The sequence below is a fragment of the Coenobita brevimanus genome, chromosome 78 (assembly GCF_032717465.1).
Source record: "Coenobita brevimanus isolate Jiangsu-jjx chromosome 78, ASM3271746v2, whole genome shotgun sequence".
NCBI lineage: Eukaryota > Metazoa > Arthropoda > Malacostraca > Decapoda > Coenobitidae > Coenobita > Coenobita brevimanus.
In genome coordinates this window covers 15,875,610-15,888,046 of record NC_137031.1, presented here as the reverse complement: position 1 = coordinate 15,888,046, position 12,437 = coordinate 15,875,610, and the positions used below count along the sequence as shown (strand labels likewise).

Genomic DNA, 12,437 nt, shown 5'->3' with positions numbered 1-12,437 from the left:
GAAGGACACATGTCAAGAGTGAGGGCAGTGGAAATGAGTTATTTGAGAGGAGCATGTGGAGTCACGTGGAGAGACAGACTGACAAATGAGGAAGTGAAGAAGCATTGTGGTGTGGATGTGGATGCGATAGGAGAGGATGCAGAATGTCAGACTGACGAGGAGAGTGTATGTGGGTGAGGTGGAGGGGGCAGAAGGAAGGGGAGGTCAAGGATGAAATGGAAGGATGGAGTGGAGAGGTATATGAGGGAGGGAAGTGTGAACGAGTTCAGGACTATTAGGCCGTATTATTTTCGGCCGTCATCCTTTTAGGTCGTTAGAACTTTAGGCCGTTTGGAGTTTAGGCCGTAAGAAGTTTAGGCCGTAAGACATCTAGGCCATAAGATGTTTAGGCGCCAGGAACCTTTAGGCCGTGAGATGCTTAGGCCGAAGGGACTGGTGATAAAATTATATATATGCAGAAATATGATCATACTGTCCGACATAAGGAATTATAGTCGAACTAAATAAAACATACATCAACTCTGTATAAGAGAATTACCATTTATTAATCCATAAGATAATAAAATTAATATAAAGCAATGTAGTATGCTGTTTATTATATTGTAAAGTCGAAAGATAAAACACCTAATTACAGTATACTGTCTAACATTAATATCTAAAGATGAATTGAAATAAAATACATCAGCACATTATGAAAAAGTATTATATTTTCTCCCACAAATGGTAATTAATGTACACATATGTATACTATTTAACATACGGAATTATAGTCGAACTTAGTCAGTGTGTAAAAGAATTATTTTATTTCATAATCTGTAGTAAATTGAATACAATACGTATAGATTCTGATACATCAGCACAGAGCAAAAGAATCTTTTCGTAAAAGAAAACATGAAGGAATTGTTGTGGGATTAGTCAGCTGCATTCAAGACTCTATACATGGTGCTGCGAGGTGACTGCAGGCAGCCATAAGTTGGGAAGTTTTTATTTCCTTACTGATATACTGATCCCATAAACTGAAAAGGCGACCCTGCATGTTCTTAAAAATGCTTCTTTTGATAGCGCTTTAATTTCCGTTCCTTCACTAACTGCACCTGCACAGGTACTAATGAGGCCTCTGTGTTCAGCAATTCTATTAGTTTGTACAAGTGTTCATTTGCACAGCCACGACTGTTCAGTCTTATGTGCCAACCCTCATCATCATTATTTGTGCGGACACTCATGTTAAAAACTCTCCATGTGTCTGGACTCCACATACTGCTGTCTATCCATGTGTTTGATGTGCTCTGCAGGAATATATCAAAGTGCAAGTACCTCCTTAATATATGAATGAACGGCCCCAGATGTTATATATGGCACTCGAAGCCCAAGGGAATCTGCCTTTCTCCACACTGCCTGTCGCCAATGGAAGCTACATTCCTTTATGGTGATGTCAGGAAATACATTTCTCACTGCTTCCCAAAACCTACCCTCAAAATCAGCCACTAAAGTCTGTAGCTTCACCTCTGGTAAGATCCTCTTGATGCACTGCAAGACCTTCTTATAGTCTCTCTTACGTTTCCTACTCATTAAAATAAAAACGAGAGGGAATCGTTTCACTTGTCCCTCTCCTTTTACAAAAGCATGGGATGAGTACAGCTGAAAGAAAGGAGCCCTTACAATACGAAAAGTTCCGTCGCAATACCAAGTCCTGGCATCCTTCAGTATACCTCTCTGTCTTGAGCTTGAAAAGATTTAGTGGCGGGCGTCATCAACAAAAAAGTCATCTAACAGGAAGTCATCTGGTATGTGGTCTTTATCAAGGTTAAATGTGAGATCCCTTGGATGCTTCGGTCTCTTACCTTGTCTGCTTCTGTTGGCACCTCATGAAAGATTGGAAGGATTAGGCAGGCTGCAAGGTAAAGGATCTGAAGTAGTGTCCCTAGCCATCACTTCTTCTAAGATGGTCACTGCCGATCTGAACACTTCATTCTTGGCTCATCTCTTCACCTCTGAACAAGTCTTGAGAAGCTGGTTTCGTCCTGGCTGGGCAGGATTGTTGTGAGAGTGTAAAGAAGGAGTAAATATATCACCATCTTGAATAACTTTCGCTTGGCAGTGTCCAATGTCCCCTCGGGATGTACATCTTCATGTTACCTTGGTACCCTTATAACGTTTGTCGACCTTCACAGAATAGCTGAATCCATACGAGTCCACAAGCAAAGGCCGTCCGTGTTTGGTACCTTCCTCTACATGTTATATGTTGTCCAATAGTGGGCAGTGTTGAAGGTAATTGTGTTTAGGAAGGATATCCTCTGGATGAACACAGTTGACATCAAACTGGGTGAGACGATGAAGGATTCTGGAGAATGAGTTGCAAGCTGAGACTGGGATGCAGCACAAGACAATTCATGTACTTCGTCATCCTCTTGGTCGATGTCCATGTCTTGTTGCCTATTCAATATGTCGACCGGTACCGAGATTCGACTACTTTCTGCATCAGGGTCTATAGCTGATAACGTGACAGACTGATAAAGCCCTGAAGTGATAAGAAAGGGAATGTGAGAAGTGATAACGACCATACTGTCGACCAGTAAAAAAAGACCCAGTTGATCACTGATCACTAAAAATCACTTGAAATCAAATCGCATCAAAGATCTGATTGACCATATAGTGCAAAACGTTCACTTGAAGTAAAATAACTCATCAAATTTTCAACTAACCACTCGTGTCCGGAGCTGAACACAAAGAACAGTATCAGCTGGGCAACTCGTTATCTCCATTCACAATGTCCAAATACTGTTGTTTGGAAAAAAACAGTATTGCAAGCACGATGTTGCCATCTGTCACAGATATCTCATTGAAACGCATGCTCATTGCATCGTATTCCTATGGGACACACAAGGCATGGTGGAGCTCTTTGTTCAGGCATGTTGGCTGGTTCGTTCAGGGACAGCAAATGATCGATGGTGTGTTTGACGCTGGGACAAGTGACCTTACACCCATGTTTCATGTTATGATTATCAGCTTAAAGTTTGGTTATTTAAGTCGTAGTTTAGCTGTCTGAGGTGAGTTGAACAATCTTTGAAGTTTGGTTATTTAGGTCGTAGACAGTTTAGGCCGTATGTTGTTTAGGTCGTTAGACGATTCGGCCGTTTGCCAGTTTGGACGTTATGGCCTAAATGAATTACGGCCGAAACGACCAGGACCGGTGTAAACTGGGTGCAGGGCAGTGAAACGGCGGGGAACAGGGCAACATGGAGGCGATTTATTTGCGGCCACCCCTTACGGGATTAAGACGTCTGGCAAAAGACAGACAGATAAGAAGTCGGAGTGTAGGAATAGGTTAAAGAAGAGCACTTGAATAGTCTAAGGTGGAGTTGGATACGAAAGTCTGAACAAAGAGCTCAGCCTATTTGCAGTAGAAATATCCACAGAGCCATCAGAGCAGAAAAGAGGCAAGGAGGCTGAAGTAAAATTGTCTGAAAATTTTTCTAGCAAAGTGGCAGAAGAAGCACAAAATCTGTTTCAGAGAGTTCAGGGCATTTAGAACCAATGAATTTATTCTTATAACAGTGAAGAACAGACTTAAACCCCTATTACATGCGACATTTTTGTAGCACGCCCCCCTTATTCCACATATTACTCATTAACATTCTGCACTGTTATATATATCATTGCAGTATCAAGTAAGTTTACATCAATAACCATAAAAGTAGATGCTGAGGTGTAATAAGCAGAATAAATTGCCAAGTAAGAAGTGCTACGAAGTGTACATTGCGATCTGCCATACGGCCCTTTGGACGATTTTGGGCAGAAATATGAGAGATGAGATTCAGGGGCGGGTTGGTGCCACTACCATTTGTAGGCCTCCTTCTTTGTGAGGACAGATAAGAACAAGCATGGTTAAACCAAGGCTCTTTTTGCTTTAGGATGCTTCAGTGCCCGAGAAAATGACCTCCCTAATGTGTGAGGCTCACGAAGATGACTCTCGTTCATTCAAGAAATTATCATTGGGGGAAAATCAAAGGAATATTGTCTGATGGCTTCCCAATCTGCAGCTCCGAAGTGCCACAGTTGCTACTTATTGGGAAGGATCGCAGGCCTTACTGAAGCGATAGGACAGGTTAAGATGATAACTTTATGATCGGAGAAGCCCAACGAAGAGAAAAGATTAACAGGGTAAGCAGGAGAATTAGTTTTAAGGAGAAGGTACAGTATGTTGGAACTTTCGCCAAGGTGGTCAGGGATATGGGTTGAGTACTGTACAAGCTGCTCCAGATCCTTAAGGGGAAAAAAGAATAAGTTTGTTCACCATGTGGATCTGTGAATGGAGAGGAGAACTAAAGGTCGTGCTGAACACTGAAATCACTTACACTGGAGGTTCTGAGAAAGGTTAAATTGACAGAATATGATTCATCGTAGAAGGAAGATAGTCAAAAAAAATTCACAATTGAAATAATTAGGGAATAGATACAGAAACAGATATCATTAGTCAGAGAATGACTGACAGCTGAAGCCAGAGTACAGACAATTCAAGGGAGTCAAGTTCAGGAACATACGAGCAAATTATGTTGTTTCACATACACACAACAGCCACCTGTGGCCCTGAAATGGGGACAGATATAGTAGAAGGATACTGCGAAAGGTTCGCTGTCAGTCTCATCTGACGGGTAAGTCTCAGTGAGAAAGAGAGGGTAAGGGTTAGAGGAAGATGGGTGATGTTCAACAAGCTGAAAATCAGAGGAAATTCCACGAACGTTACAGAAATTAGTAGTCAAAGAATGGTCCCTGGCATCTCACTTAGTATTCACCGGGAGAAGGGCGGATGGTCTCCCCACCTCGAGGACTACAGTCTTGAGTGTTTAGACGCCATTTTTGCAGAGAGAGAGAGAGAGAGGAGGGGTTTATCTGAGAATCGTATATATATCCAGGTAGTAGTGTATCATATTAGGTAATATGTTGGGTTGAGGGTGGTCTGTAACGTATATCTGTCAGTTGTCGAACATGGTGACCTCCAAAGCAATTCTCCTCGAATGTCAGGATGCTCCAGTCAGTTGGGATTCTTCAGCTACATACCCATCTGGTACAGGAGGGAGCTGACAAGGATGCAAAAAACTGCTTACACACGCCACGATAGTGCAGTAGGACTGATTAACTAGTGAAAAGCAGAGGTGAAGAAGACTCGATTCAGGGTATGAACTCTGGGTGTGGAAGATTACGCTTGATCAAAATTTGTTCAATTGGCGATCCGGCTTGCTGAACAAGATTTTGAGTCTTGCACATGATAATTGATGTACTCGGTTTACGAACCTGCCTTGAAAAAGTGGCTTACTGTTCCAGATATCGAGTATTTCTTAGTTGTCTTGGGGGTAGCTGGTTTTGTATGCATATATGCAGCGATCCCTGAGGCACAGAGTGCGCTTAACATGACAAGGGTAGGCTGTATCCATTCCTCACTCCATATGTTTTGGTCCAGTGTATATCATTGCTTTCACAAGATGAAGCAAAGCCAGCTGAGCTGTTGCTCTTGGAGTCTGAAGAGTTCAGGCAAGAGTTTCTGTCATAAAAAGACAACAGACCACATCTACCCAAGTCTCATCCGTCTCTTTTAAACGTACCAAAGAATCTAGGTGTGATGTAGTTGCTCAGTGGGGAGATTTAAAAAAAAAAAAAAAAAGCTAGCAATTCTAGGTTGGGTCTAGATTTACATTTCATCTCTCATATCTCACGAACTGAAGTATTTATTTAGCACCATGACGATTAATCAGAGAATTTTCATTGGTTTTCATTCCGGGTTAGTTCCTTTTCATTCATGTGAGAGCCACTGGCCAAACCCATCACTCTATGCTTCAGCGTCGTCACGGCGGACGCACCTGAGTCTGGTGGTGGTGGTGCCTCCAGAATCCCCGGTACTGAGGGTGCGGGGGCAGCAGGCTACTGACGGGGTGCTGGGGCCACTACAGGAGGGAGCACCCTTGGAAGTAACCTGCAGTGTGGCGGGCGGCGCTCCTTACCCTTCCGTTGTCTGGATCAGGGAAGGGCAGGTGAGAGAGAGAGAGAGAGAGAGAGAGAGAGAGATTCTATACTTGCTGGATGTACGGCTTACACATATTCATTGTCTCTGCCAGATGAAATTAGCGTGTTATATTTATCATCTGCAGTTAATATAAATAGGTACCGTATATAGTCCTCCTTTATTTGACAGGTTTTGGACTCAGCGATAGAGTCTCGGTCCCATGGTGTGACTGTGAACCAGCTGCTAGTGGGTCAGCTGACCCGGGACTACCACAACACCAAGCTGACCTGCTGCGCCACCAACAACAACGTCACAGCACCGTCACTCGCCTCCGTCACCGTTACCATGAATCGTAAGACAATTTTCCTTCACGGTATCATTACTGTGACCTTCTGTGTATGAAATGTGATATATTTATGCCTCTGTGCAGGTGGACATGCATACTTACAGTGAGACGATTGGTAAGAGAAATAAGTATCAATAACGAGGTGGAAGTCTATGATTGGGAAATATGAGAGACGAGGTTTTCATGGGAGGCAGGTGTGTCATTGCTAACTCGAGAGTGGAATGTGTAAAGATTTGCTTTTCGAGGGCATCCCTCACAGGATAATCCACCAGCCAACACATTAGTCGAGCAGCAGTGCGTTATATAAATATAAATACAAAGACGGTGACGAAAAGTGACAAAATATTGCAGCCCCTTCATCATCATAAATAATGAGCGTTTTCATTAAATCTTATAGCCAACTTGTTGGAGGACCACCGTCTATCTGAACAGAATGGCAATGTTCAAGAAATGGATGGATACACTATCTAATTTATTTTTTCACAGAAAATATTACTAGGTGATTACTGACGACATGAAATTAAGTGACTCTAGTATCTGTGTATTAATAGATTAGTGCCGAGGATAGCTTGGATTTTAGGAGTGCACGCCAGCCTAAATTTGAAGATTGACGTTAAATCATCTTACAATGATTCAGAGTAAGAAAATGAAAACGAAGTACAAAATGGAAGAATTAAACTTGGGGATATTCAGAAAAATGAAGATGCAGTGATGATGTGTTTGAATGGACTGGAGTATAACTGTTTAGAGACGATTAACAAAGCCTCTGTTCGTTGCTCTGTCTACAATCAGACGATATCCCTCAGGAGAGAGAATCCTTTATCAGTAAACCATTCAGCGTCATTAAGCGCAAATATTAAATATATAGTTTCTTCTTGATGTATACTAATTCATCATTATTATACCATCATCATCCAGACGCTTATTTCCACAGAAAGATGAGGAAAGGCAAGAGCCATAAACAAGTTTGAGAAAGTACAATAATTTAGAGAAATGTCAGCAGTTTCTTATTGAAATGAGTAAAACAGCCATTCACACATTAGTCAAGCCGTTGGAATCCTGGTGTCACCTCACAGTCATCATCTGCTCTTAACGCTTTTATAGTTTTAGTAGAAGCACGTACACAGGAGTCTTAAAGCCTTGGCTGTACTTCTTGGTACATACTTCATCATGCCTTTACTATCCTTTGTTAGTTCCACAACTTCAACAACTACAGTACCTTGCTATCTCACACACTCCTTTACATAAGAGGCATCTAAAACTTTTATATTTGAAATAGTATGATTCCTGCTCACATATTTAATTTTTATAATAAAAAATGAGCAAAGAGAAAAAAAAACAAATCAAATTAAAAAATTCCGTACATCAGATTATAAGTGTCCTCTCTTCAGAGAAAATCCGTAAATGTACTTGAACTATTGTAGATTGAAGTTTGGGGGAAACTAATCTAGGGATGTGAGTTCCAGCGAGGAGCAAATGCGGCTGAATGTTTGAATAACTCGTCTTAATGGTAAATAAAACTTTTAAGAGGTAAATACCCCACCGTACAACAAGGCAGTGCATACCAGCGAGGAAAAGCAGAAAATTATTACCATTCAAAATAATCACTGCAGTACCAGGACGTAACTTTTATATTATCCTGACAATCTACTGACGATTTTAATTTCTGTTTATGTGAAGCTTTTTGAAATGAAGAAGTTTGAGACAACCTAAGTAATGCTTTGACAACCAGGTGACCCTTCTGTACAATTATCATCTGTGAAGGAAAGAATATGGTAAGAAGAAATACTCGCAAATAGGCTTAGCTCTGGGATATATTGAAGATGAACGCTTATCTATACGAATGTATGTAGTGGCACATTTACTAGTGACGAGGGAATATCGAGGTGTCATAATAAAGGTGTAAAAGAGCCTTGGTCAAGGCCTACTTCAGTGAACAGGAAGATTTAATATTTTATAACGGATTGATGCAAATGATGTTCAGTAAAAAATGTTTCCAACTTGACTCTTACTGGGTTACAGACGAGTTTTCTTTATACTTTTTTCCCGTAGGCTGTTTTCATTCACATCAAGGATATAAAAAGTCTCTCATTTTATATGGTAAATATACAATAGACAACGTGTACTCAAAAGCACTGTGCGTTTTAATGCCTGGGCGTCCAATACATCAATGTTTTATGTGGGGCAGAGTTGGTAGGCCATGTAAGGAGCAAGGAGGGAGAAAAGGAGACTAAATGTATATATTGTTGGGCAGGTGACACTTCCAGAAGGCTAAAAAATTCGTATAGCTTTGGGAACGAGAGGGTTGATAAATGACCATGGGAATTAAGATCCAAGAAAGCAATCTAGCAAGAAAACAGCCCATACAGACACTGGGAAAAACTAAGTACATTTTACTATCCAACGAGAGAGAGAGAGAGAGAGAGAGAGAGAGAGAGAGAGATCTGGTGAGAGGGTGAGTGTCACGGGGTTCTTATATTATCACGGTAATTTTGAAATAAATGCTTAAATATTATTTAAATTGATAATAATATTCAATAATATTGAAGCAAAGAGACAATGATTGTCTTGCTACATCAAGCAACGATTACTTTACGCTGACTTGCTACGATTCTCTAAAATCGAGAATTTATAAACTTTCTCAACAGTACACAGCAGAGACTAATTACTCACAATTGCTGAATTACTGTACTGTTAGCCTCTGGAGAAAGTTACATCACCCCCGACAATAAATAACTAATACTAATAATAATAACATCAGGTTCTTGCTGATGCATTAACTCCTGGCACAACGGATTTTAAGTTAATACAACAAGAATGGTCTAAGTACCAGTTATGAAAGCAAACGTTTATGCAAGCTAGGAGCTATATGGGAAATAAGCTTAATTATGGAGAAATGAAACAAGAGTTTACTTACATTAAGCTCAAGAAAGGAACTGTTAAATTTATTAATCACAAAAAATAAATTTAACGTTACAATTCAAATCAATTAAATGAGACGCACTCACTCACGCAATAGCTAAATACTTACGCCTAGGGAAAAACACCTTAACTAAGCTCTTAAAACTACAAAATACACAAAAGAAATACCAGTCGATGAATGCTATGTATCACCACTAAGGTGGGAGTACTGGGATTACTGAACTAGTGGAGCTTGGGGTGTAAAGGCTGACCTCTCCACTTCTGAGCACAGAACCTTTCTCCGTCACAGCAAACACAAGACTGAATTCAAATAATGCATAGGCAGGACGCACAAGCTACCGGAAGAAGGCGTGGCTAACGGTTGAGGAGAGCAGGGGCGAACGATAAAGAAACAATTGTATCGCTCAGTAGAGCACTTAGTGACGTGCATTAAATCGGTCACTTTTAAACAGTGACGAATGTTTTGAAGAGTATACCCCGAAATGGAGAGAGAAACGGTTAGCTGAGCGATACACAGTGAGTTTTCCACTAATAGTTCGTGGCTTCTCACAAAACGAAAATGTCGCGAATTGATTCGTGACATTACACCCCTACAAAATTAAATTTTTTCCTTATGGGAAAAAATTTGTGGATATATATATATATATGTATACATCCTAAGTCATTCACACAAGATTCACACTGTGGTGTGTGTGCTATCCTGCTACAGGAGAAAGTCGCAGTCGCCAGTGAGCGAAAAAACCTCGTATTTACGTTAATAGAAGCAAGCTTGAGGGAAAAACTCCATGACGACGGTGAAAATCCTGTACTCAGGTCAAACTGAGCGAAAATTCGCTACATTTACACTGACAACTAATTGTTGTGTAGCGTGGTGTATGTAATACACGGTGTAGGTGTGACAGTTGTAGTGTAACTGTACCTACGTGTAAAATGACACAGTAAATAATAATATGGCGACGATGAAGGCAGAGGAGAAGAGGCGGCAGCGTGCGGCAGACGATCAGCTGGCCCGCACAGCAAAACTGCTACACCCATTGCTGAACCTGCAAAACCAATTGAGGTGGAGCATCAAAAGTGTCAATGAGACAAAATTTTATTATGTTACAATTACTCTCTACCCAGCAGTCAGTGCTACGACGTACATTCGAGGTCGCCATTAATTATAACACACGATTAGTTTCGACAAGTTGAGAATCCCTGTGCGAACTCGGGTCTTCCATAGCCTCGAACTGCACATGGGTCCTCAACCTGTGCCTTAACCTACAGTACTTATATTAATATCGGGAAGCTGAGAATCCTTGTGCAAACTTGGGTCTTCCATAGCCTCAAGTCGCCTCTGCAGAGTTCTCACTTCCCCCTTAACCTACAATACAATACTTATATTAGTACCGGGAAGCTGAGAATCCTTGTGCAAACTTGGGTCTTCCATAGCCTCAAGTCGCCTCTGCGGAGTTCTCTCTCGAACTTCCCCCTTAACCTACAATACAATACTAGTATCAGTACCGGGAAGCTGAGAATCCTTGTGCAAACTTGGGTCTTCCATAGCCTCAAGTCGCCCCTCAACTTCCCCCTTAACCTACGGTACATATATTAGTACCGGGAAGCTGAGAATCCTTGTGCAAACTCGGGTCTTCCATAGCCTCAAGTCGCCTCTGCGGAGTTATCTCTCGAGCTTCCCCCTTAACCTACAGTACTTCTATTAGTACCGGGAAGCTGAGAATCCTTATGCAAACTTGGGTCTTCCATAGCCTCAAGTCGCCTCTCAACTTCCCCCTTAACTTACGGTACATAATATGTATGTACAGGCCCTGGACATAATGTGTCCTGTGGGGCCAATGGGCGAGACGTCAGGTCTGCACCCACTTCACCACTACCCTGTCTCTCAACTGACTCAGAGATTACAGGTGTAGTTACAAATGGCACAGGAAGGGCATGTCCCTGATTAGTGGTGATACTTTGGCACACACTGCAAGAACGGACAAAACTATCTATGTCCCGTCCCATCCCTGGCCAGAAAAAGTCAGCTCGGATACGGCCCTGGGTCTTCCTTTTGCCCATGTGACCTCCTGAGGCTGAACAATGACCCCATTGTAACACTGCTAGGCGGTACTTGGCGGGAACGACAAACTGCAGTCGAACCTTGCCCTCGGGTGTTCGTGACTCACGGTAGAGCCGTCCTTGTTTACGAAGGAACTTGGCTCGACCTCCCCGTGAATACTTTATCACTCGACCCTTTTGTTTGCTCCGCACGGTAGCAAGTGTCGGGTCAGAATGTTGTTCTTGCACAACAAGTTGACTACACATCAGATCTTGCGGCGATTCAATGATCACTGGGGTGACACAGTCTGGAGCCTCAGCCATGGCTCGTGTTACCGCAGCAGCCGAAGTCTGAGTAGCGTCATCGGAGCAACTATCCTTGACTCCATTAATATTGCCTACTATAAAGTCAAATAGAGGCTCTGGCATGACAACCGCAAGTGTCGTACCAGTATAAAATGGAGATGCCACCTGGATACATGCCTCAGGGAACAATCTCACTGATCCATCAATAAGCTTTGCATGGATCTGTCGACCTGTATACTGCTCAGGCCGAACTAAACTCTGCTTAACAGAGCAACCTGAGGAACCATTGTCTCTCAGGACCTTCACAGGAATGCCTCCCACAAACCCTGGCTGAACAAGGAAGGTACTGTCACCTGTGGGAGGGCCTGTGGAGGAAGCAGCTAGCCACTCATGAGGCTGCTGAATTGATGTGGCAAACATTGTGCCTTGAGGGTTATATTGGGAAGATGGAACATTGGCCATCTGTGGAGGGGGGTTCACTGTCACTGTGGGACTAGTGAACTGTGGGGAAGTACCCACACTGGTAGGGACGTGACCACCAGGCTGCTGCTGAGGAATGAAGGCTGCATTCGCTTCCTGCCTCTTTTGAGCTGGTGGTGAAAAACTTTGTCCCGACGGTCGGTTGCGTGGCTGATACTGCTGCTGGTTAGGGTACTTGTTGTACCTCTTCCACTCAGGTTTCTGAGTGTTTTGCCCCTGGTCCTTCCACTGCGGTTTTGGACCTTGGCCATTACTCTGAGAACGGCCTTGTTGCTGGGGTTCAGTCTGAGACGGCTTCCCAGACTTGGCAGTATCTTTTCTGCTCCAGGTGTTTTGCTTACGAGCTTG

The 12,437-nt window shown here is 42.4% G+C and overlaps 1 protein-coding gene across 1 annotated transcript in view; it reads left to right on the top strand.

Annotated features, from left to right (window-relative positions):
• LOC145408709 (adhesion molecule nephrin-like) overlaps nt 1-12,437 on the top strand; it is a 329,089-nt gene that overhangs the window by 106,564 nt on the left and 210,088 nt on the right. The window contains exons 4-5 of the mRNA XM_080279376.1: nt 5,836-6,026; nt 6,188-6,350. Of these exons, the coding sequence (XP_080135502.1) occupies nt 5,836-6,026; nt 6,188-6,350 (354 nt within the window). The remainder of the gene's footprint in view (nt 1-5,835; nt 6,027-6,187; nt 6,351-12,437) is intronic.